Source organism: Tenrec ecaudatus, chromosome 16 (genome assembly GCF_050624435.1).
Source record: "Tenrec ecaudatus isolate mTenEca1 chromosome 16, mTenEca1.hap1, whole genome shotgun sequence".
Taxonomy (NCBI): domain Eukaryota; kingdom Metazoa; phylum Chordata; class Mammalia; order Afrosoricida; family Tenrecidae; genus Tenrec; species Tenrec ecaudatus.
Genome location: NC_134545.1, coordinates 26,416,358 through 26,442,059, shown reverse-complemented (window position 1 = coordinate 26,442,059; position 25,702 = coordinate 26,416,358). Strand labels below are relative to the sequence as shown.

General features: G+C 45.8%; 1 protein-coding gene, 1 long non-coding RNA gene and 1 pseudogene across 7 annotated transcripts; 1 reads left to right on the top strand and 2 right to left on the bottom strand.

The window, feature by feature from the left end:
- Positions 1 to 60: 60 nt before the first annotated feature.
- Positions 61 to 24,567, top strand: HSCB (HscB mitochondrial iron-sulfur cluster cochaperone). Of its 5 annotated transcripts, XR_012780433.1 has the most exons (8): positions 62 to 356; positions 2,707 to 2,803; positions 3,500 to 3,589; positions 4,160 to 4,304; positions 13,102 to 13,149; positions 15,797 to 15,970; positions 23,864 to 24,008; positions 24,219 to 24,567. XR_012780433.1 is itself a non-coding variant. In XM_075534964.1 (6 exons), the coding sequence occupies exons 1-6, from the start codon at positions 115 to 117 to the stop codon at positions 15,853 to 15,855; spliced, it is 681 nt and encodes a 226-aa protein (XP_075391079.1). In that variant the 5' UTR covers positions 62 to 114; the 3' UTR covers positions 15,856 to 19,315. The 5 variants fall into 5 exon arrangements, 4 of the variants coding, with proteins under 4 accessions (XP_075391081.1, XP_075391079.1, XP_075391080.1 ...); XM_075534964.1 differs by lacking the exons at positions 23,864 to 24,008; positions 24,219 to 24,567 and having other exon boundaries at positions 15,797 to 19,315; XM_075534963.1 differs by lacking the exons at positions 15,797 to 15,970; positions 23,864 to 24,008; positions 24,219 to 24,567 and adding an exon at positions 15,521 to 15,647 and having other exon boundaries at positions 63 to 356.
- On the bottom strand, positions 601 to 18,549 carry LOC142429832 (uncharacterized). 2 transcript variants are annotated; one of them, XR_012780434.1, is made up of 4 exons: positions 18,449 to 18,549; positions 15,880 to 16,043; positions 15,634 to 15,789; positions 601 to 1,108 (listed from the first exon to the last, which is right to left on the bottom strand). It is a non-coding gene; the product is annotated as an uncharacterized LOC142429832 (long non-coding RNA). The 2 variants fall into 2 exon arrangements; XR_012780435.1 differs by having other exon boundaries at positions 15,884 to 16,043.
- On the bottom strand, positions 9,500 to 10,019 carry LOC142429828 (U6 snRNA-associated Sm-like protein LSm3 pseudogene; annotated as a pseudogene).
- Positions 24,568 to 25,702: the final 1,135 nt, after the last annotated feature.

Here is a 25,702-nt window from a genome sequence, read left to right as displayed (position 1 = left end):
CAGATTCCACGTTTTCCCCTGCTTAACCCCGCCCCCTCAGTTCCTCCACCCAATCAGCATCCGCTCATCATCCTTCGCCCCACGGTGCCTGCCGCGACGTCTGCCAGAGGCCAGATGTGGGCCGGTAGGGCCCAGGCCTCGCTCCGGGTGTGGGCATTGTGGCCGGCACGGGTGGCCGGGAGGAGACCCCTGAGCTGCAGTACTGCGTCGCAGACCCGGAGTAACGCCCCGCGGTGCTGGAACTGCGGCGGCGCCGGCCCCGGGGGCCCGCGACGGGGGGACGTGTTCTTCTGCCCTCATTGCCGCGTGTTACAGCCACCCGATCCCACTCGGGATTACTTCAGCCTAATGGATTGGTACGGGCGGCGACTCGGGGGGCTGGGCGGAGACCACGCACCGTTGGAGGTGATCCCGGCCGGAAGGCGAAGGCGGCTCCGTGAAGCTGGTCGGGGCGGGCCTAGGGAAAGGAAGTGCCCCGAGGGAGAGAAGATTTCGGGGCGGGCTCTGAGGGAAGCGCAGTTGAGTGAAGAAGGACGGACTGTCCTCTCGGGGGGGGGGGGGGGGGGACGTGAAGCAGGATTTTTTTTAAAACCTCTTTAATTGTGATTTAGGTGAGGATGTACAGAGCAGATCATAGGTTGACATTCAACAATTGACACATTCTGATTCAACGCCTCCATTGCAAACCCCTCCAGTGTACCATCACTTGTCCCCCTTCCACACTGCTTACTTCATCCCTCCTCCCTTCCTGACCCTCTGAACCTTGTTCTCCGGTGGCGAGGGACGCCCTTTTGATATTGCATGGCTGACTATTCTAACATGAGGCTGAGTTCACTTCCAGACCTGAAGGGTGACTGAGGACCCTAGCCTTAAGGGTAACCAGTCAATCTGGTGTCGTTTATGGCTTGATGAGTTCTCTTCTACAAATTTCTCTCCCTGTATTTAAGATCTGCTAATGTGATCTCTTTCGTAGCACTTAGTACTGGTAGCTGGGCACCACCTAGTTCTGGTCTCAGGGTTGTGGGGACTAATGCTTGTTTCCATGTGTCTTTTCAATTTTCATCACTTGAGATGCAGAGACTGAAGAGGTTTCTATGGCAAGGTAGACCTGCAGAAAAAAGTCAGAAAGGTTAAAGTCAGATTGAAAGTCTCAAGAAAGGGATATTGAACATGCAAGATAAGGAAATTAAATATATTTATATTTTAATATTAAAAAACAACCTTTTGATTTTGAGGATGATAGCAACAAATGTGCTTGACACAATGGATGGATGGATGGATTGTGATGAGTTGTATGAACCCCCAATAAAATGATTTTAAAAACAAAATAATAAAAATACCTTCTAGATTGAATTTGGCCACATAATGACCCTATGTCAGCCAAAGTAGAACTGCCCTTAGGGTTTCCAAGGCTGTAGCCTGTACAGAAGCAGACAGCCATATGGACCAGCTAGTAGATTTGAACTTCTGAGTTTTGGATTAGCAGCCAAGTGTTTAACCACTGCAACACCAGGGCTCTTTGGGAAGTAAAGGCAGAAGAAAACCAATAGTGTGGACTGTGTCTAGAGGAAAAGTGGAAACTAGAAGTGGAGGGTTCCAGAAATGGGATTTTTCACATTTTCCTCTGAATTTGCTCTTGGAGAGGTGGTAGATTATGAGTGAGTAAGGACTGGTGAGGTAATAAGGCTGGCTTTAGGAACTGAGAGTTAAAAGGATTGGATTAAAGACCTGGGAAAAGATGGGGTGGAATTCACTGCTTCTTCCCTCAACTCTAGGCTCTGCCCCTACAGTTCATTGAGCATTTATTATGGGCCACAGTGGCCAAACACAAAGTAAACTCACTACAATCGAGTCAATTCCAACTCAAAGTGGCCCTGTGTGCCCAGGGTAGAACTGCCCCTGTGGGTTTCTGAAACTGACTTTACAGGAGTAGAAAACCTTGTCTTTCTCCCAATAAACAGCTGGTGGTTTCGAACTGCTTACCTTGAGGGTAGCAGCCCAATGCATAGCCACTACCCCACCAGGGCTTTTATGGGCTGCAGGGATACTACCCTTTATTGTCCTCAGCATGCCAATCCTGTTCCCACTTCAGGGTCAATTCCTCTTGATTGGATGACTGCTTCCTCCCATCTTTGAATGGCCTTCAGTGTCCTCGAATTGGCTCCAACACAGAGTGCTCCTATGTATAACAGAAGGAAGCTCTGCCCCATCCTGTACTCTCTGCACAATTGCTGTTTAATCCTGCTGTTGCAGCCACTGTATCAATGCTGACTGATGTGAAGCCTCCTGAGGGAAGCTGAGGCTTGTGAAGCCTCCTGAGGGAAAGTTACGGGGAAGGGCTGTTAATGGATAGATCGTTTCTGAGACTATGAATCTTTTTGGAAAATGATAGCCTCATCTTTCTCCCACAGAACAGCTGGTGGGTTTGAACCCCCAACCTTGTGGTTAGCAATCCAGAGCTTACTCAACAGCACCACAGGGGCTTCTTGGTCTTGCTTGACTGCTCCACAAATCCAGGTCTCACCCCACATGACATCTCTTCACTAATTCTATTCACCACTCTCTTCGAGGCTTCTCTGTGTCCGTTCATAGCAGTCCATTTGAAAATGTTTATTGTGACTTCCCCTATGAGAGGCGGAATCCAGCCACAGTGGACAAATATTACATTGTATGCTGCATGGATTTCGTCCACTCCTTCTCTTCCAGCACCCGCTCCTTCAAAGTTGACACCATGAAGCTCCAGCAGAGGTACCAGCAACTGCAGCGTCTGGTCCACCCCGATTTCTTCAGCCAGAGGTCTCAGGTAGCCCACCAGTCAGCCTAATCTCAAACACGTGTACCCTGGGTGAGTGGAGACGGCCTTGAGGTGATGTGATTGCCAGGGATAATCTGGACAACCAGCTCCACCCTGTGGCTGCTTAGCCCCGGGCAGCCAGGCCAGGGGCTGCCCTGTGCTCGCAGCTTGTATCTGACTGCCCAGCAGGCTACAGGTTAATCCCTGGAACATTAAGACAGCTCACCCAAGACAGTTCCACTCTGAGGTCTCCCACCCACCAGCCTTCTCTTTATTGTCATTCTTAATAATAAAAGTATACATTTGCCACTTCCACAATTTTAAACCTATCCAATTCCATGACATTGATGACATTCTTAATATTGTGTAATGATTCTTACCCTTTTCCAAATTATTTCACAACCATGACCATATCGCCTCAGGGACCGCCTTTCCTCCTCTTCCACACCCCCCACACCTCCCCTTTACCCCTGGGAGCCCCTAATAAGCTTACGTTTCTGTACATTTGCTGATTACATACAGCATTTGTCCTTATAACTTACTCACTGAGCTGCTTATCTTCAGGGTCCCCCCATGGTGAAGGCATGGATCGGGCCTTCATGTCTCTCTCTACCCAAATAGGCCATCAGCACTTGCTGGAACAGTCTATGAAGGTCAGTGGTTAATTTGGGTGATAATAAAACTGTCTTCATCTCCCACTAACAGACTGAAAAGGAGTTCTCAGAGAAGCATGCAACCCTGGTGAATGAGGCCTATAAGACCCTTCTGGCACCCCTAAGCAGAGGACTATACCTTGTAAGGTGATTTCCCAACTCTTGCACATGACAGCCCAGGGCCCATGGCATTGTGGGACAGTTGCTCCCCTGTACTCCGCTGGAAGAGGGCTTGAGAAGTGCTTCAGACCTGAGCTAATCCCAATATTTAGCCCCTAAGACACTACACCAGTATCGTTTTTTCAGAGTTGTCTGTACAACTTTTACCTGCCTCCGTTACTTTTATTTCCCATAAATTTCAAGGATTTAATGATGGCTTTTAGGGATAGGTATTTTTGGTTTGTTTTGGGAGAAGCTATCAACTCTAGAAAATTCCAGGCCTTAGAGACATGGTAAGGGTTCTCTTTCCTGAGTAGAACAGGAGCTCCCCAAGGTCACACAGCTCCGAATAGTCCAGAGAGGGGTCCTGTCCCCTCCCTCTGTCTGCCTCAGCCCAGGCACTCCAGCCACCCACCCTCATGTTTTCCTTAGTAGGACTGCCTTAGTGTTCCCCAGGGCTGCTCCTGTGTTCTGAAGGAAAAAGTGGGATACACAGGACTCTGGCCACAGTTTCTAGAGCCAAACTCAGGGTATCTGCTTTCTACCTCCATAGCTAAAGCTCCGTGGAATAGTGATTCCTGAAGGGACAGATGGTGAATTGGAAAAGCAATTCCTCATGGAAATCATGGAAATCAATGAAAAGCTGGCAGAAGCACAGAACGAAGCTGCTGTGAATGACATTGAATCCATTGTCTCAGGTGAAAGATGAAACTGTTGTGACTACTTGGTTAGCTAGGGTTAAGTCAACCATGAGTAGGGAGAGGAAGTTATTGAGGACTCTTAAAGCTCTTGTAACAATCCATACATCAGTTATATCAAACATATTTATACATATGTTGCCATCATTATTTTCTAGACATTCATTTTTCTATTAAGCCCTATGCTTTTATTTTAATCATTTTATTAGGGGCTCATCACAATCCATACATTCATTGCCATCATGATTCTCAAAAACATTTGCTCTACACCTAAGCCCCTGGCATCAGCTCCTCATTTTTCCCCTCCCTCCCCACTGCCCCCTCCCTCATGAACCCTTGATAATTTATAAATTATTTTGTCATATCTTGCCCTGTCCAATGTCTCCTTTCACCCACTTTTCTGTTGTCCATCCCCTAGGAGAGGAGGTCACATGTAGATCCTTGTAATCAGTTCCCCCTTTCCAACCCACCCTCCCTCTATCCACCCAGTATCGCTACTCACACCACTTGTCCTGAAGGGATCATCCGCCCTGGATTCCCTGCATTTCCAGTTCCTATCTGTACCAGTGTATATCCTCTGATAAGCCAGATTTGTAAGGTAGATTTGGGATTATGATAATGGGGAGGAAGAAGCATTTAGGAACTGGAGGAAAGTTGTATTTTTCATTGTTGCTACATCATACCCTGACTGGTGCGTCTCCTCCCCGAGACCCCTCCCCGAGGGGATCTCCAGTGGCCACAAATGGGCTTTGGGTCTCCACTGTGCACTCCCCCCACTCCCATTTACTATGATAAAATTTTTTGTTCTGGTGATGCCTGATACCTGATCCCTTCGACACCTTGTGATCGCACAGGCTGGTGTGCCTCTTCCATGTGGGGTTTGTTGCTTCTGAGCTAGATGGCCGCTTGTTTACCTTCAAGCCTTTAAGACCCCAGACCCTATTTTGATAGCCAGGCACCAACAACTTTCTTCGCCACATTTGCTTATGCACCCATTTGTCTTCACCGATCATATCATGGACATGAGCATACAATGATATGATTTGTTGTTCTTTGATGCCTGATAACTGATCCCTTTGGCACCCCATGATCACACAGGCTGGTGTGCTGCTTCCTTGTAGGCTTTGTTGCTTCTGAGCTAGATGGCCGCTTGTTTACCTTCAAGCTTTTAAGACCCCAGATGCTATATCTTTTGATAGCCGGGCACCATCAGCTTTCTTTTCCACATTTGCTTATGCACCCATTTGTCTTCAACACTTGCGTCGGAAGGGTGAGCATCATGGAATGCCAGTTTAATAGAAGAAAGTGTTCTTGCATTGAGGGAGTACTTGAGTGGAGACTCAATGTCCATCTGCTACCTTAATACTAAACCTATAAATATATGCACATAGATCTATTTTCCCATCCTCATATATAAATATGTTAAAATAAGTACATGCCTTTATTTAGACCTCTATAAATGCCCCTTGCCTCCTAGCTCTTTCCTCTATTTCCTTTGACTTTCCTCTTGTCCCATGATCATGCTCAGCCTTCATTTGGGTTTCAGTAATTCTTCTTGGTTATATTACACTTGATCATGCCTTAGCAGGCCTCCTACACCCTCCTCACCACCAATTTGGATCACTAGATTTTCCTTGTCCCTGGGTTTGTTAACACTACGACCTTTCCCCCTTCCTCCCCCTCTCCCAGGTTCCCCGGAACTGTAGGTCCCATTGTTTTCTCCTCCAGATTGTTCATCCATCGAGAGAGGAAATTCTTGATCAGCATGATGACTGCAATAAAAAGTTTTTTAATTGCCGTGGAAACACTGTAGAGTCCATATCTGAACTCCTTTGGCTATACTGGGAGCCCTGGTGGCATAGTGGGTATATGCTGGGCTGTGGTCCCCAAGGTTGGCAGTTTCAAACCACCAGCTACTCCTTTGGAGAAAGGCAGTTCTTTCTACTCCCTCAAATGGTCAGTCTTTGGCATCTCAGAGGGGCAGTTCTACCCTGTCCTATAGGGTCACTGTGAGTCCTTATTGACTCGATGGCAGTGAGTTTGCTTTTGGTCTCGCTGTACAAAGGAGGAAGACTACATCTCCACACAAACCCATATGGCTTGCCTCCACCCTCTGCTCTATTAGCCTATTCCGACCCCGACCATTCCTCCACTACTTCTCTGCTGAGTTCCATGATGTGTTGCAATGGCCACGCCAAACTCAGATGATGTTCACAATTAAGACGGTTTTTATTAGGGAAGTTAGCAAGTTACCACAGTCAGGACCAGACAACAGCCAGGATGCAGTCATCAGTCCACAATACCATCTCTCCTTAGCCAGCAGTGCAGGCTCTCTCTGGTCCTCAGCCTCTCAGCCATGTCCTTGGACCTCTCCCTCCACTGGCCAGGAAGCCTGGCTACTACGCATCAGTCTCCTTGTCTTGGCTCTTTCCAGGGGGTCTTTGTGTGCCTCAGCAGGGCCACTTCAGACCAAGACCTGGAGGATGGTCCTCTGGTGGCTCTCCTTCCTAGGTGGTCCTGGGGTTTCTCTCTGCCCCTCCCACTTCTGAGATGGCTCATTCACATACAGAGGGATGTTTTTCTGAAACAAAAGGTGGTAATTTGGTTCACCCCCTTTACTAAGGTGGTGACTCAGACGACATCCCACCTTAAGCCTGTAACAGAGAACTTCCTTTCTAATGCCAGGGGTTTTACCACTGACTTAAAGGCTTAAGGATGCATTACAAAAGGGATTATGGATAGAAGGGCCCTATTAAGTGATTGACTACAACTCTGGACCAGAAAGACACCAGTACTGTCTGCAGCTTAAACTTACTCCAAAAGGTAACTGAAAAGTTCAGGAGAAAGAGTGTACTTTCCCACCTCCTTAAAGGGTTACAGTCTCAGAATCCCACAGGGGCAGTTTTACCCTGTCCTGTAGGGTCAGTATGAGTCAGCATCAACTGGATGACAGTGAGCTTTTTAACTAAAAGGTTGGCCGTTGGAACCCACCCAGTGGCTGCAGGAGAGGCCTGGCAATCTGCTTCCTAAAGATTCATCTAGAAAACCCTCAGGGGGAGTCCTGTCCTGTCATGGGAGATGGGTGGGGGGGGAGGAACATTGGCTGGACGGGTCTAAATCATTTCTCCTACAGCCAACAACCACAGTGTTTTTAGACTGCAGTGTTCCTTCTCACCCCCCATGGTGTAAGTTTTGATCATGTCTGACGAGGAAAATGGGTGTCAGCGTTTCATGAAAATCCCCAAGGCGATACAGCAGATATGTAGAAGAGCCACAATCGGGATCTTGGGACCTTACATCACTTCGTTTGCTACTCTGTATGGTAGAAAAGGCTCCCGGGTCCTCATTCAGACTGTGTGCACAGGGCTTGGGCACCTGGTTACACTGTAGGTACCAGGCATTGTGCTTGACAGGTACATGCAGCCTGCCAACAGGAAAGGCCTGGCCTGTGCCGTCCTGGAAGATGTATAGTCTGACCAGCATCATGTCCATAGGGAAAGCCCTGAGTCTTCCCTCTCCTTGCCCTGAAAGCAAAGCCACCTGTACCTCCCTCACTCCTCCCTCTCACACCGGTGACACCACCCAGCTGTACATGTCAAAACCCCTGGGAAATTCCCTAACAAATTCCTTCGCCCTTACCCTTCAGCTGCAAACCCGACACAGCTGAGTTCTGAAATAACTCTCAGATCCATCCAACCATCTATTTTCATGGCCCCTTCTCTATTCCAAGCTTATCTTCTCTCACCTGGACCCCTGACTGGTCTACCTACCCTGTACGTCCCTCTAGCATATTGTTACCCTGGCACATGTGTGATGGTTTGCAAACCCGAATCTACTCACATCTCCACTCACTTAAAAAACATTGTGGTTTCCTCCTGCTCTCGAGTTAAAGACCCAACTCCTAGACCTGGTTCCTAAGCCTGCATAGGAAGAGTAGGACAATTCAAGCACTGTTTGTGGCCAGAATTAAGTTAGAACTCACCGCCATCAAGTCAAATCTGACTCATAGTGACCCATGGGTTTCCCATACTATAACTTCTTCCCACCGGTATCCCCCACCCCGCGCTCCTTTAACAGACTAGAACTCTCTGGGGGAGTAAAAAGCTGTCCGCTTTCTCCCTTGGATCAGCTGGTGGTTTCGAACTGCTGACTCTGTAGTTAGCAACCCAATGTGTAACCCACTATGGCACCAATGAGACAAAGCATATAGCACACTTCACACATACAGCTCCTGGCCCACAGTGAGTCAGTCTTCCACCAATGACGGCTACTCTAGCTCAGTGTTTCCCAACGTAAGCCATACCATTCCTTGTAGATGCTGGAACTCTGGTGGCAGGGCTGCAAAAGCAGATACCTATACTTCTTTTGGATTATGGGCTATATAGTACGTATTATTTTTATTAGGAGAGCACTGAATGATTTTCTCCCTCACCACACCCCCCCCCCAAAAAAAAAAGATTAAATAAGTTGGGGAACCTATGTTCTGGCTCAGTGATTCTCAGCCTTCCTAATGCCGCGACTCTTTCATACAGTTCCTCATGTTTTGATCACCCTCCAACCATAAAATTATTTTCATTGCTACTTTATAACTAATTTTGCTACTTTTTTATCATTTTATTAGGGGCTCATATAACTCTTATCACAATCCATACATGCATCAATTGTGTAAAGCACATTTGTACATTCATTGCCCTCATCATTGTCAAAACATATGCTCTCTACTTATGCCCCTGGCATGAGCTCCTCATTTTTCCCCGCCCTCCTCGCTCCCCACTCCCTCATGAACACTTGATAATTTATAAATTATTATTTTGTCATATCTTGCCCTGTCCGACGTCTCCCCCACCCACTTTTCTGTTGTCCATCCCCCAGGGAGGAGGTTACATGTAGATCCTTATAATCAGTTCCCCCTTTCCAACCCACCCTTTCTCTACCCTCCAAGTATCGCCACTCACACCACTGGTCCTGAAGGGATCATCTGTCCTGGATTCCCTGTGTTTCTGGTTTCTATCTGTACCAGTGTACATCTTCTGGTCTAGCCAGACTTGCAAGGTAGAATTGGGATCATGATAGTGGGAGGGCGGAGGAAACATTTAAGAACTAGAGGAAAGTTGTATTTTTCTTTCTTTTTTTTTTAGGAAAAGAAACATTTAAAGAAAAAAAATCCCAAAATTATTTGCTGAAAAACCCCTGCATTTTTGTGATTACATTTATTGGAAGGGTGGGGAAAAAGTTAAATTGTCATTTGGTTTGGGGTGGCAGACCAACTTATTTCAGGAAAGGATGAATCCTTTGTTACTTCTGGGCATCAAAGCTTATGTAGGTTTCTCTTCGGAATACAGCCTCCATTCAGGAAGCTCCTCTTCCCCTCTGAACAGATGCTGAGTTTCAGCCAACTCTGAGCGGAGGGGCAACTAGCACAACACCGTTGCCCCACACAAAGAGCATTGGAATATTCTGTTTCGTTGATTTATATATCTCTTCATACGTCTCTTCATCAATTTCTATAGTAGTCACAGTTCCTTCCACATCTCCCAGTATCATATTTAAATGCTGATCATAAGCATGCAGTCTTCCTCGAAGCTCTCCGTCATTTCGCGTTTTCACATCAACGCGTTCATCCAGGCTGAGCCTAATGAGATCCAGAGGCTCCTCTACTGTGTTGGTAGTTTGTTGCTGGTCCACATCGTCCGCCATGCTTCAAATGCGGAGCCTTTCCCCCCCTCTCCGAAAGTTGTATTTTTCATCATTGCTACATCGCACCCTGACTGGCTCATCTCCCCAAGACCCTCTGTAAAGGGATGTCCAGTGGCCTGCAAATGGGCTTTGGGTCTCCACCCCACACCCCCCCTCTCATTCACTATGATAAGATTTTTTGTTCTGGTGATACCTGATCCCTTTGATACCTCGTGATCCCACGGGCTGGTATGCTTCTTCCATGTAGGCTTCATTGCTTCTGAGCTAGATGGTCGCTTGCTTACCTTCAAGCCTTTAAGACCCCAGGCGCTATAGCTTTTGATAGCCGGGCACCATCAGCTTTCTTCGCCACATTTGCTTATGTACCCATTTGTCTTCAGCGATCATATCATGGAGGTGAGCACACATGATATGATTTGTTTTTTTTTAATGCCTGATAACTGATCCCTTCAGCACCTCGTGATCACACAAGCTGGTGTACTTCTTCCATGTGGGCTTGAGTTGCTTCTGAGCTAGATGGCCGCTTGTTTACCTTCAAGCCTTTAAGACCCCAGACACTATTTCTTTTGATAGCTAGGCACCATCAGCTTTTTTCACATTTGCTTATTCAACAACTTAGTCTTCAGCAGTTTTGTCGGGAAGGTGAGCATCATAGAATGCCAGTTTAATAGAAGAAAGTATTCTTGCATTGAGGGAGTACTTGAGTGGAGGCCCAATGTCCTTCTGCTACATTAGTACTAAACCTATAAATATATGCACATAGATCTATTTCCCCATCCTCATATATAAATATATTTGCATATGTACATGTCTTTATCTAGACCTCTATAAATGACCTTTGCCTCCTAGCTCTTTCCTCTATTTCCTTTGACTTTCCTTCTGTCCCACTATCATGCTCAGTCCCCACCAGGGATTCAGCAATACCTCTTGGTTACATTACCCTTGTTCATGCCCTACCAGGCCTCCCACACCACCAATTAGGATCACTTGTTGTTCCCTTGTCCCTGGGTTTGTCAACACCACTACCTTGCCCCCCACCTCCTCCTATCCCATGTCCCCCCAGAACTGTCGGTCTCACTGTTTTGTCCTCCAGATTGTCATCCAGCCTACCTTATTTATCTTATGCGGAGATAAAAACATACACAAAAGCAAGACAGAGCAAAACCAAGCAACAATATACAACAAAGGAACAACAACAACAAACCACTGACAAAGAACAAAACCAAACACAACAAAAAAAGAAAAGCTTATCGTTAGTTCAAGGACTGTTTGTTGGCCTTTAGGAGTGTTTTCTAGTCCAGTCTGTTGGGGCACCACACCCTGGCCCCAAAGTCCACCTTCAGCATTCCCTGGGGACCTCGCGGTTCCACTCCCTTGATGTTCTTTTGCACCCCCGTAGTGTTTTGCCTCAGCGTGGCGGGATCCGATCAGGTACAATTCCCACACTGTGTCCCTGGTGTTGTCCTCTGTAGTGCTGTGGGTCAGTGAGGGGCGTCATGTCTCATAGTGGGGCGGGCCATGTGCTCCACAGTCTCCTCCTCCCCCTTCATCTGCTCCCGTGTGCTCCAATCAGATATGTCCCTCTCCTGGAGCTGCAGATTCAATGCCGTCCTTTAAGTAGATTCTTCTGTGGGGAGAGGCTGGTGTACACTTAGTAGTTGGGATTGGGGCCAGCCCCCCAGTAATTTTGCTACTGTTATTCATCAGGTGATCCCTGTGTAAGGGTTGTTGACCCCCAAAAGGGTCGCAACCCACAGGTTGAGATCCGCTGCTGCTCTATGTTGAGCACCTGTGAAGTCACTGGCCTTCCCTTGAGTCTGTCACTAAACTGCCCTACTTCCCCACCCCAACCAGGTGCCCACTCAACCCAAGTCGGTGCCTTGCAGTGTGCAAAGCTAACACTGGGGCAGAACCCTGAAGTTTCACCACCATAGGCCAGTGCCCTGTAGGCCGTAGCATACTGCCACATCAGTGGCAAGTTTCCCAATGCTGGACGTAGGGATCAGATGGCTAGGGAGTCTGTTCACATCTCCACACTCATCAAACCCAAGAGTTTGGGAAAAGCACTCAACACCAATCAGGTCTACCTTAGGAGACTGGAGGCAAAATAGTTTTTTAACCCCTGCTTTCAAATCAGTGCTGACTCTCAAATCAGTGCTGACTCATAGTGGCCCCATGGGGCAGAACAAAACTGCTGCACAGAATTTCTAACGCGGCAGAGCTTCATGGAAGCCGACCGCCTTGTCTTTTCTCCCTTGGAGGCCTGCCAGGCTCAAACCGCCAACCTTTCAGTTGACATCTGAGCACATAACCACTGCACCACCCAGGTTCCTTACTTGGGATAGAATAAAAGAGAAGAAAAGAATGTACTTGATAGCACTTTAAAAGGAGGCAGTATCTATAGATGGATGGATATGCTTCCTATGTGACAAGCATGCTCAGTGTGTACATCTTGGCTTGCCTGTGGAAACAACAGGAACGCTCTTTTAAGCCACGGCATAATGTAGTGGAATGTACATGCCTCATGTTTCCAGGGGCCAAGAGGGGTACTGAGTATTTGCCTAAATGATCCAGGTATGCTCATTTCCTCCTAGCTGAACTGCCAGTGCACTGGACTGCTGTGTGGGGCAATCGGGCATTTCATCCAGTCAATTCTGACTTAGCGTGTGGGCTGATAGAACTGCCCCTGAGGGCTTCTGAGACAATAACTCTGGTAGTGAAAAGCCTCTTCTCTCCCTAAGAGCGGCTAATGGTGCAAATTTCTGATCTTCCGGCTAGCAACCCAGTGTGTAATCTACCAGGGCTCCTAGAGACCTTTCAGAAGCTAAAACAAGATGGTGTTAGTGGGGTCAGGCTGTGTGCATGGCACAGGAGGAGCCAGCAGGGGACACAGGTTAGGGAGCCTTCTCGGGATCCAGGCTTCCTGCTCAACCCCCACCCGTTCACTCACTGCCATGAAGGCCGTCCTCAGATGACCCTATAGAACACCCTAGTAGAATGGCCCAACCCGCTACCCCACCAGAGCTCTGTTCCTCCAAGCATGATGTCAAGTGATGCCCCAGTCTGTTTAAATGGAAAAACTGACGGCTTTTTCTTTTAGTCAAGCAGAAAGAATGCATCAGCACTGCGAGCAGAGCTTTTGAACAAGGTACTCTCTTCCCTTCTTGACTTCCTCATGGATGCAAAACTGTAAGCTTTGCGTAGCCTTCTGTGCCCACCCTGTGGGGGGTGTAAAGTACACGCCTGAGTGTGCACTTCCGCCTTCAAGGATTCAGAGTCTTGCTGGAAAAACCAGTTTTTATGGCAAAAGCCAAGCAAAGGCAATTAAACATTCTGTAGGAGATAGCACTCCCTGATCCTTGGACAAGTAGGAGATAAGGTCTGTGGACTGACACCCACCAGGGCAGGCGCCCGAGGGCAAGGCTGAAGAGTCAGCATTTAGCAAAACCTACTCACCCTTTACTTCTGCAAATCCCCTCAGGCCTGATGCCCAAGGCAGAGCTGAGCCTGAATTGTTACACGGTTGCCATTGAGTTGCTCTTGAAACATGACAATCCCTGGAACCTTCCCAAGTCTTATGCCATCTTCACAGCCCCTGATCCATTGTAGCCACTGAGTATTCTGATTATCTTCTGATCTAGATCTAGGGGACTTATCTTGCAGCACTGTATCAGATAATATTCTATTTGTGATCCTTTGGCTAATTTTTGGATGTAGATCACCAGGCCTTTCTTCCTAGTCTTTCTCAATCTATAAGCTCCCCCTGAAACCTTCCCACCCTGGTGACTGCCAGCATCTGAAATTCCAGCTTCTAGCATCATAAGCAACACATGAGTCAGCACAGTATAGCAAGCTGACAGAAGGGAGACAGTTGTCAGAAAACAAGTTTGACACATTGATCCTGGTCCCATGCCCCTGGCTTTCAGGCTGAAGAGACTGGATCTGTTTCCAGGCAAGAACACCTTCTCTCTCTGTCCCTGTTGTATGCCACCCCTTCACAAGATGGAGAGGAGGAATATTGGCCCCTTGCCTCTGATTTGAATGGAGGAAGTAGCAAGCCCCACCAGTTGGTCCAGATAAAGAGATCTTACTGTAGGACTCAGGGCTACCTCGCCAATGGAAGGAGCACATACCTGGGATGCGGACAGCTTTTCCGGGGTAAGACCAGGGAATCAGCTGGCAGTCTGGAACCAAGACAGCTGCAGGGGTAGGCTGAGCCTTCTTGAAGTCCACTGCATCCTCCTCCCTGGGAACCAGTCTCTTGTACTTGCTCCAAAATGCTTCCCTCCTTAGTATGACTCCTGGGTCCTCGTTAGTCTATGACCATTTTTAAGAACAAAGTTTCCCCAGCTGACCCAACCCTAGATTCCTGGTAGAGCGAATCTGATGCTATGTCTCCAGTCCACTGGCTCACCAGGTCAGAAGGTGTTCCAGCAGGGCCCACCCCTAAGCCTTGTCTCACCATTGGGAGTGTATATTCATATCTGCTTAATTAGAAGAAGCCCTGGTGATAGAGTGGTGACCTGTGATTATTCAAACCAACCCCACTGCTTAAGTCCACTGAAGTCAGAGTGACCCTGAAGGACAGAGTCAGATTGACTCAGAGTCTCCAAGTCCTGAAATCCTCACAGAAGTCGATTGCCACACCTTTCTCCTGTGAAGTGACTGTTGAATTAATAACTGATCACGGTGCCACCAGGGCACCCCTGTGCACTGGCAGACTTTCATTAATGAGGTGTGTGGGGTGTTTGTTTTTAAACTAAGTGGAATCGTGCCTCTGTTTCACTGGGACCTGCTTTTTATGCTCAGCATCTGCTTGGAGCCATTGCGTTCCTGCAGGGCACTGCCACGTGTCTTCATGGTAGCCCTCATGACCGTGTGCTATTTTTAACAGGCTAAAAGCTCAGCGGCTCCACTTCATCTCTGCTGACCCTTGGGACCAGAGACTTCTTTGTCACGGGAAGGAGACGCTGTCCTGTGCAATGACATATGCTTAGCAGGGCCTTTGACCTCTCCCCATTAGGTGTCAGTATCACCCCCTCTTCTCTCAAGTTGTGACAACCAAGAATGTCTCCAGACATTGCCAGGTGTCCCCTGGAGGATAAGCAGCTTACATACACACACACACAACCAGTCTAAAGGCATCTTTCTGGGAGGTTTGTAAGTCCCCTGAGCACTGCCCATACCTGAGCCCCTTACACAGGTGACCCTCCCTCCCTCCACAGCCTCATGGGGTAACAACCACCCAGATGAGATGAAAGACTCAAAGACACTACCCAGTTCTTACTCAGAAGAGATTCTGACCTATTTGAACTCTGAATTCTGTCAAATGGCTGTTCTTGGCAAATAAATCCCTTGTCCCTTCAACAACCCCAGGTGGCCTGCCTCTCCAAGGCTCACATTTACCAGTGGGCCTCCCGGGACCCAGAGCTCAGTCCTGACCTGGCTGCCTTGGGCAGTAGACTCGGTGGTTTGATTCTTGCAGGCAGTGAGGTCTGACTTCATTGTCTTTATTTCAGATGACTTTGAAAAAGCCAAGGAAATGCTAACAAAACTGAAGTATTTTTCCAATATAGAAGAAAAGATCAAGTTAAAGAAGATTCCGCTCTAATTGTTGCTCCCAATAAAGTACCTGTGTGTTTCTTGCCTGGTGTGTAGTCATTGGCACCCGTGTGCTTGGACGGCTTGTCCCATCTTGGTGAACCTGCGGCTCGAGCATTCACTGATGGCTAGCAGAGTCTGTCAGGTGTGAAGGGTTCTTTCTTGATTTGCTATGATCTTTCATTCCCTTCCAGAAAGAAGACAAGGGGAAGAAATGCTTCATGAGTCTCTGGATCCGGGGAGGTTACTGTGAAATTGTGTTGGTTTGCACACGTACCAACCCTGTGCAGCACAGAACGAAGCACCGCCCGGTCCTGCACCGTCTTCACAACAGCTCCTACGTTTGAGTCCATCAGTGCAGCCACTGGGTCAGTCCATCTCGTTGAGGGCCTTCCTCTTTTTCCCTGTCCCTCTACCAAGCATGATGTCCTTCTCCAGGGACTAGAAGTTAATGATTGAAATAACAAGCAGAAAATGCTGCTTAAAACATCCCAAGAAACAGACTGCACACAACCGTAACATCCCCAGCATTCTCATCATAAAGGCACTCTCATCCGATCACGGTACCCCACTCCCAAGTCTTCCTCCTCTTTTCTTTCTTTCCTTTGAGGGTTCCGGCAGCTGCTCCTGCTACTGCCACCCGTGGTGAGAATGCCGATGCTGCCGCCCGCCACCTGCATGAGGTCACCCACTATCTCTGCATCAGGGCTGCACACAAACTACCTGACTAGAAAAGTTGCCATTGATTCTGCTTTAATTGCTAAAATCCTGTAAAACCAGTTGAATTTCCTGTAAGCTTGCTTATGAAACTGTAAAGTCAATCTAGGTTGACCAAGGAGAAATCTTGCCAGTGGTTAATAAAGACCTCCATGGAAATATTTAAAAATCCAAGAAGCAAATATTCAAATGCTGATGAGAATCCCTTGTTTATAATTCTAAAAAGCTTAAAGTCTGACCAAGGTTTAGTCCTACTCTAAAACCACACTAAACCTACTGCTGAGATGATTCCCACTCAGAATGCCCCTGCAGGACAGAGTGGAACTGCTCCATCGGGTTTCTAAGGCTGTTGATCTTTCTGGAAGCAGACTGTGGCATCATCCCACATTGCAGAGCCAATGGTGAGTTCCAACCAGACATTGTTCAGTTAGACGGCCTAACCTACTCAGAACAAACTCATCCACTGCCATTGAATTGACTTGAACTCATGGCGTCCCTGTAGGACAGGGTAGAACTGTCCCTGCGGGTTTCCTATACTTTTTTTTAATATCTTTTTTTTAAATTACGTTTTGGTAAGCGTTTACATAGCAAATTAACTTCCCATTAAACAATTTCTGTACATACTGTTCAATGACATTGGCTACATTTTTCACATATCAACATTTTTAGTAGTATTCTTGATAAGAGTATTTACATATACACTTACATAATTAAATCACTTTTTTATTAAATCATTTTTGGGGCTCTCTTACATGTGTTATAATAAACCATACATCTGTTATCTCAGACATGTACAGTTAATTGGCATCAATAATTTTTAAACAATAAAAAGCCCTTTGATATCAGCTTTTTCCCCCTCCTTCCACCACCCTGCAAACCCTTAATATAAATGTACTGTTACTATTTATACATATCTTTCCTGTCCCTTCATCTATTATCTTGGTATTCTTCCCCTGAGGGGGGTTATTCTGCCGTCATTGATAGCTAGTCCCCCTTCCTTCCCTCCCCTCCCTTTCCCTTCCCTCCCTTTCCCTTCCCTCCCCTTCCCTTCCCTTCCCCATCCTCCTAGAATCATTGTTCCCATTACTGTTTCGGGGGGGGGGGTGTTCTTTCCTGAATTCCATATACTGAAAACTGTCATCTGTACCAGTGTCTGTACACCAGTCTAGCAGGATAGACTAACTTTACATGAGTAGAAAGCCTTGTCTTTCTCCCTAGGTTTTGAACTGATGACCTTGCAAATCACAGCCCAACTCGTAATCATTAAGCCACCAGGGCTTCCCACAGTACCATGAAAATGTAACCCACCGCCATCGAGTCAATTCTTACTGATAGAAGCCAGATCCGGTGTTTCTAAGACTAGATCTTTATAGAAGAGAGACCCCTTTTTCCTCACTTTAGGGCAGCTGCTCCATTTGAATCATGGGCCCTAATGATTAGCAGCTCAAGAACTAACCCACGGTGTACCAGTGATCTTTAAATCCAATTTCACAAAAGCAGAACCAAACTCAACTGCCATCAGGTCAATTCAGCGTGACCCTATAGAGCAGGTAGAACTGTCCCTCTGGGGTTTCCAAGAGTTTGACAGGAGTAGAAAGTCTTCTCTCTCCTGCAGAGCAGCTGGTGGGTTCAAACTACCAACTTTGAGATTAGCAGTCCCGTGCATAAAGAACTGTGCCACCAGGACTCCTCCTCCAAGGGCTCAGCTTGTGGCTCCTTTGCACTCTGTGCTCTTTGAGAATACACCCCTGGTGCTACTCAGTCCCATCGTTTTAGCATTTACCCACCTTCAGAAGGCAAGTCCACCCTAGCAGCTGCCAACTTTGGTGGTATCCGTGCAATCTCCTTCCCCCGCCCCCTACACACACACGCACACACACACAATTTACAAGGAGAGCAGATTACTTGTGTGAAGACACTGGGAGTTCTTTAAGAAAATCACTACAAAGCAAGCAACCGTTCTGGTTAAAAACTGCCTTCCTTCTTAAAAGAAAGGGAATAAATAGGAGTATTGGAAATATTAGTCATTCCTTCTTCAGAACAATAATCAGGACCTATCTGACCCTGGAAACAGAAATCAGATAAACTGCCTGACACGGCATCTTTGGGTGTACTTCAAAGAAACTTACCCTCAACTCACTGTAGGCTGGGCCTCTAAGGGAACCATTTCTGTCTCAAGGGAATCAATTTAAAAAACACATTAGTTCTGAGTCATGGCTTCTGAGGTCAGTGAGATTATTTTGTCTTTGTTTCCGCTTCCAGATTCTTTCCTTTTTTGTCTAAACTCGAAATTTATCTGGCCTTCTAAAGTAGTCCCTGACATGAAACCCCACAGGAAGTATCTTTCTAGCTTGTTGGAAGACTAGCAGCCCTTTTGGAATAAAGTTTCTGGCCAACTCCCTCTGGGAAGGAGGCGAAAAAACAACAACATTGCTATCTGATCAACTTCAGCTCACAATGCTAGGGGGTCTCTGAGGCTATAAGTCTGGATGAGAGCAGAAAGCCTTCATCTGCCTCAGGTGGAATGCCTGTTGGGCTAGAACTGCTGAGTTTGTGGTTAGCAGCCCAAGGCGTAACTCATTACACTCGGACCACGGCTTCTTTGACTCAGCATCTCCCTTGGTCATTAAGGAACTTTGGTGGTGCCGTGGTTGAGTGTGCAATTGCTAACCTAAACATCAGTGCTTGAACTTCATCCAAAGGCAGAAAGACGGGGTGATCTGTTTCTGTAGATTTCACCCTGGAAGAAAAAGAACCACATATGGAGGGTTTAACAGGATGATATCATTGATTTTATTTCTGGAGATGGGCTGTGTAAATATATATAGTATGTTTCTTTAAAAACAAAACCAAACAATCTCTCTAGTTTCCTTAGCCCTCAATCCTAAAATAGTGTTCTGAGTGACTTTAAAGGGGGAAAAGTAAAATTGAAATAGACTTGGAGTCTTTAGTGACAAATAAATATATATGTGTGTGTATAGGTAGTATATATGTATATATAGGTAGTATGTATACATATCAATATATGTATATACATTTTCAATATATGTGTGTATATAGGAAGTATATATATATATAGGTAGTATGTATACATATCAATAAATGTATCTACATATCAATATATGTGTGTATATGTAGGTAGTGCCGCATGAAGTCATTTTGCCTTAGAATAGTCTCAATGGCATCCAACCTATAGTGACCTGTGAATATGCACTGCACCCTGACATGATCACTCAAAAATCAAACCAAACCCATTGCCATCGAGTCAATTCTGACTCATAGCGGCCGGCCCTATAGGACAGAGTAGAACTGCCCTATAGGATATCTAAGGCTGTACATCTTCATGAAAGCAGATTGCCTCATCTTCCGCCTGCACGACGGCTGCTAGGTTCGAACCACTGACCTTTTGCTTAGCAGCAGCCAGAAACTTAACTCCTGGTGCCACCAGCGCTCACACCTCTCACTAAGCTGAGAACATGGTCTGTGCTGGAGCTTGAGCACAGGTTTGCGGGCTATGGATGACAGTGAAAGCCCCAAGCCCATTTTCAAGTCCCCAGCTGGATTAAGCCTCCATTGAATTACTTCTGCTTATTAACAAGGGATATGAACAGTCTTGCCCTCAGCTAGAGAGCACCAGACAGTGGGTGACTCCACGCCCCTGGCCAGCCCAGAGAGGGGCCTTCTCCTTTAAGGGCTTGCCTGGGTGTGTCCTTCATGGAGACTGTTATACTAGGCTCAGAAGGCCCTGCCTCAATCACGTAAGCTCATCTGTCTAACATGGCATATCCATGTTCCAATCATCCAGTCATGGTCCTATTCCTTCTGTTGTCCCATCCTTTACTGTGATGTATTGAGCTGCCTCCCATCATGCTGTTGTGGCTGTTTCATTTGTCCTATGTCCTTTGTACGTTCCGAATCTCTGTAAATGCTTGGACACTATAATAACCTCATGTCATGAGCTTCCTCACCTAGATAATTAGAAAATACATCTCTGTTTTATCTTGTCCTCTCTAAAACTTAATAAATGGTCTTCCTAAATTATATTTGAGATTTGAGGTCTCTTTTATACCCTAAGGGGAGAAACTGATAATGTGACTAAAGTAGGCCTAAAATGGCATCCTTCCAGCAAACCTAAGTTTAGTAAACGCATAGCTGTTCCAGGAGCCATAATGTAAATTGATCAATCAGACACCACCACTCAAACAGAACCCTGAGCAGGCCAATCAGTGCTTGGGCTGTTCTAGTTGAACTAGACGGAAGTTTTACATATTCCAAAGAAAGAAAGAAAATGACTACTAGTCAATCAAAAATGTGCCCCGTGCAACCATCTCTGTACAAAATCCCTTGAGCTTTGTGCCTCTCTTTGGAACTCTTCTCTCACTTTCAAGCCACACATTCCTTGGTTCATGGTCTGTAGAATAATCCTTACGTGTTCATGCACAAACTTGCACCATAAACATTTTTACTTTTCAGTCTTGACAGCAACCGCCTCTTCCTCCTCTCTACCCCACCCCTGCCCCGCCCGCCCACCCCACCCACCCCACCCCATGTTCCTAATTCAGTATCTGAACCAAACAAAGGTTTTAACTAATTTGTCCTGGATTTTGCATCTTAGTCCCCTTTATTTGCTAGGAGCCCATGATTCTGTTAAGCCCTCATTTCCCTGTCCTTAACATCATAAACCTAATTCCTATCTCACAAGGTCATTGTGATGGTCAGATGCAATAAGTCATTTGTGCCAGGGGTTCAGTACAGTGTGTGGCATGCACAGAGCCAGCAGAGTGATCTGTTTTCATGAGATGGCTGTTATCAGGTACCATTGAGTTGGTTCCACTGCATCTCACTGGCGGTGAGGGAGGGGCTTTCTCTTTTCACTGCTCCTCTAGCCAGGGACTCTCCTGATAACACGTCCAAAAGGACATGCTACAGTATTTTCATTACTACTATTTGACTTTGGTAACAAAGCCACACCCTTTATCGGAGAAGGCTTTCAACAAAATTTCAAGCCTCTTCTTTGTGCCAGAGACTGCTTGCTCAGCCTTGAGAGATCCACAGAACTGTTAAAGGCCTACTGGCTGTTTGGGAAGTTGACTTTTATATGAGTAACCAAAATGATAATAAAGGTTCATTATTAAGAATAAATCTTTATTCTGAATTTTGTGAGCAGGAGGGGAAAATGAGGAGCTGATACCAAGGGCTCAAACAGAAAGAAAATGTTTTTTAAAGGATGATGGCAACATATGTATAAATGTGCTTGATGCATGGATATATGGACTGTGATAAGAGCTATACAAGCCCCAATAAAATGATATTTTTAAGTTCCTGTTTCCGGCACAACTACCGTGTGCCCGGCATTATGTGCAGTGGTTGAGAGGAAGAGAAATAGGCTTTGAGAATTCCAAGAGCTGGGCTTCCATCCCCCATCTTTTTGCCAAGTCCTTGCTCTCAGAGAGGTTGACCCGACCATCCACAGGGATTAAACTATTCATAACAAACGCTACCAGGTATCAAGGGCTGCTTCGTGGCAAGCAGAGGCAAAGTGTGAGCCTAGCCTCAATTTCCAAAGCCCTGGCAGATGGCTTCACGAGGTGTAGGGAGGGATCACTGCCAGATGTGGTAACCAGGGAGGAAGACTTTCAGAAGGCGGGGGCTTGGAATCCAGGTAGACAGAGAGAAACGAGTAAGGATTCCCAAGATTACCCACAGTTTGGCTGATGAACTAAGAGGGCTCGCAGAACTCAGCAGATTGCTGTGTTCGCAGCTGTGATCTATCACAGTCAGAGGAGACGGAGGCAAAGAACAAATCAGCAAGAGAAAATGGCACAGAGGGGAAATCCAGGTGCAAGCTCCCAAAAGACTACTCCCAGTAGTCACCTGAGCTGCACGTAATTCCCCAAATAACAAAGGTTGACATAGTGTCCAGTAGGGAAGCTCATTAGAGGGCTTTATTGGGGATGGGGAGTCCTGGTTAAGCAGCCACCCTCTGCTTAACAGGAGCTCACCAGGTGGACTAAGGAAGAAGGTAAATTACAAATTGGTTTGTTTTTTAATCATTTTATTGGGTGCTCGAATGGCTCTTATCACATTCCATCCATCCATCCATTGTGTCAAGCACATTTGTGCATTTGTTGCCATCATCATTTTCAAAACATTTTCTTTCTACTTGAGCCCTTGGTATCAGCTCATTTTTTCCCCTCCTTCTCCCACCCTTCCTCCCTCATGAACCCTTGATAATTTATAAATTATTACTATTAATTCATGTCTTACACTGCCCGATGTCTCCCTTTACCCACTTTTCTGTTGTCCATCTCCCTGGGAAGGGGTTATATATAGATCATTGTGATCGGTTCCTCCTTTCTGCCCCCCACCTTCCCCTTCCCATCCTGGTATCGCTATTCTCATTGTTGGTCCTGAGGGGTTCTGTTATGGATTCCCTGTGTTTTCAGCTCTTATCTGTACCCATGTACATGCTCTGGGCTAGCTGGATCTGTAAGGTAGAATTGGGGTCATGATAGTGGAGGGGAGAGGTGAGGAAGCATTAAAGAACTAGAGGAAAGTTGTATGTATCATTGGTGCTATATCGCACCCTAACTGGCTCATCTCTTCCTTGTGATCCTTCTGTAAAGGGATGTAATTTTCTACACTTGGGCTTTGAATCTCCACTCTGCACTCCTACTCACTCACATTGAGATGATTTTTTGTTCTGGGTTTTTGATGCCTTATTCCTGATCCCACTGACATCTCCTGATCACACAAGCTGGTGTGCTTCTTCCATGTGGACTTTATTGCTTCTCAACTAGGTGGCCACGTATTTATCTTCAAGCCTTTAAGACCCCAGATGCTAACATGTTTCCCCGAAAGTAAGACATCTCCTGAAAATAAGACCTACTTACAGTTTTGCACCCCGTTGAAATGTAAGGCACCCCTGAAAATAAGACCTCCCCGAAAATAAGGCCCCCCCAAAGCTACCATAACTCTAGACTCTGGACCATAGCAATAGGCGCCATCATGAAGCTCACGTTGGCCACAGCGCAGCCAGAGCAGACAGAAAGTATGAGATCTCTTTTAATAAACCAATAAATGTGTACCGTATTCTTCTTCATGGAAAAATAAGACATCCCCTGAAAATAAGACCTAGCGCATCTTTGGGAGCAAAAATTAATATAAGATGCTGTCTTATTTTCAGGGAGACAGGGTATATCTTTTGATAGCTGGGCACCATTAGCTTTCTTTACCACATTTGCTTATGCACCCATTTTGTCTTCAGCGATCATGTCGGAAAGCAGAGCATCATAGAATGCCAGGTTATTAGAACAAAGTGTTTTTGCATTGAGGGAGTACTTGACTAGAGGCCCAATGTCCATCTGCTATCTTAATACTTAACATATGTACATAGATCTATTTCCCTATCATTATATATAAATATATTTACATATGTACATGCCTGTATTTAGACCTCCATAAATGTCCTTTGTCTCCTAGTTCTTTCCTCTAGTTCCTTGGTAAATTACAAATTATGTACTATACAATCTGCCATATTGCAGGCTGAATAAGGAAGACTGAAGAAGAATGGATGCATTTGAACGATGGTGCTGGAGAGGAATATTGAAAGTACCATGGACTGCCAAAAGGACAAACAAATCTGTCTTGGATGAAGTACAGCCAGAATACTCCTTGGAAGCAAAGATGGTAAGACTTTGTCTCATGTACTTTGGACATGCTATTAGAAGAGATCAGTCCCTGGAAAAGGGCATCATGCTTAGTAACATAGAAAAAAATAAAAAAATCAGCTATCGAATTGATGCCTATTCATAGCAACCAGGCCAGGGTATAACTAATCCTATGAATTGCTGAGACTGTAACTTTACAGGAGTTGAAAGCCCCCTCTTTCTCCCTCAGGACAGCTGGCAGTTTTAAGCTGCCAATCTTTCACATAACCACTATGCCTACAGAGCAGGAAAAGGGCAGAGAAAAAGAGGAAGACTCACAAGGAGATGTAATGACACAGTGGTTGCCACATGGGATGAAGATGACAATGGTGAGGATGGCCCAGAACAGGGCAGTATTGGGATCATTGATGTATGTGGGGTCACTATGAGGTGGAACTGACTTTAAGCTTCAGTTTTGTCATCTGTAAAATGGAAAGGTCATGTTGAATTGTGTCCCGCACAAAATCTGTCACCTCGAGTGGGCCATGATATTCAGTGGTTTGGTAGTTATTTGATGGAATGTAACATTAGATGTGATGATCCCCATAATATGATATGATATAATCTGATATGATATGATATGATATGACTTGAAGGTCATTAAGACTCAGCCTTAAAATGGCTGAGAAATCTCATAACCTATGTGTCAGTGCTTGCTGATTTCTTCTGTGACTCTACATTTTGAACAGACTGTCAAAGACAAGAAAGTAAGCAAGGTCTGAGAAAAACAGGTGGTTTAATTTTCTCAAGGATATCTGGCTTGGCAGAAGATAGAGTTGCTATGTGTATCAAATGTGCTTGCTTAGCAATGAGATAATTAACCCCGAGTTGTTTCTGCATGGATATAAGGAGGGTGTAGAATAAACTCGGGTGCTTCAGTCCATCAGACTGCTGCCCTCCCAAGACTTTCTGTCTCTCTTTTTCCTCTTAATCCTCACTCCCCCTTTCAGAACTGTTCAACTCGTTGGCTAACTCCGACAGATATGATATGAGATATGATATGATATTCTCCATTATATGATATGATAGTCCCTATGATATGATATATGATATGACATTCCCCATTATATGATATGATAGTCCATATGATATGATATGATATATGATAAACCAATAAAAGGATTAGGAAGGATGCAATGCCTTTAATTTCCTCAAAACCCTGATCCCAAGCAAGGAAGGGGACTTTCTCTGGGGTACGGCCTGCGACACCTTTTATCATGTTGTTGTTGGGTGCTCTCGTCCGTTCTGATTCATAACTACTTTACGTACAGCAGAATGAAACCCCATTCTCATACTTGAGCCAATTATTGCAGCCTCTGTGTCATTCCATCTTGTCACTTCACCAAGCATGATATCCTTTTTTCGGGGATTAGCCTCTCCTGATAACATGTCCAAATTCTATGAGATGACGTCTGGCCATTGTAGATTGAATTTATATTCTATAACCTTATGCAACTCAATTATTTTATCCCTTGTTCAATGTCCTCTTCTGAATCCAGCCTGAATCTCTATCAGTCAATCTACTGCTGCAATCATTGTTGTGTGAACTTCATCAAAAATTTACTTGCATGTGCTATCCATGATAATGTTCTATAATTTGACCTTCTGTTGGGTCACCTTTTTTGGAATGGGTACAAATATGGATCCCTTCCAGTCAGTTGGCCAAGTCTTCCA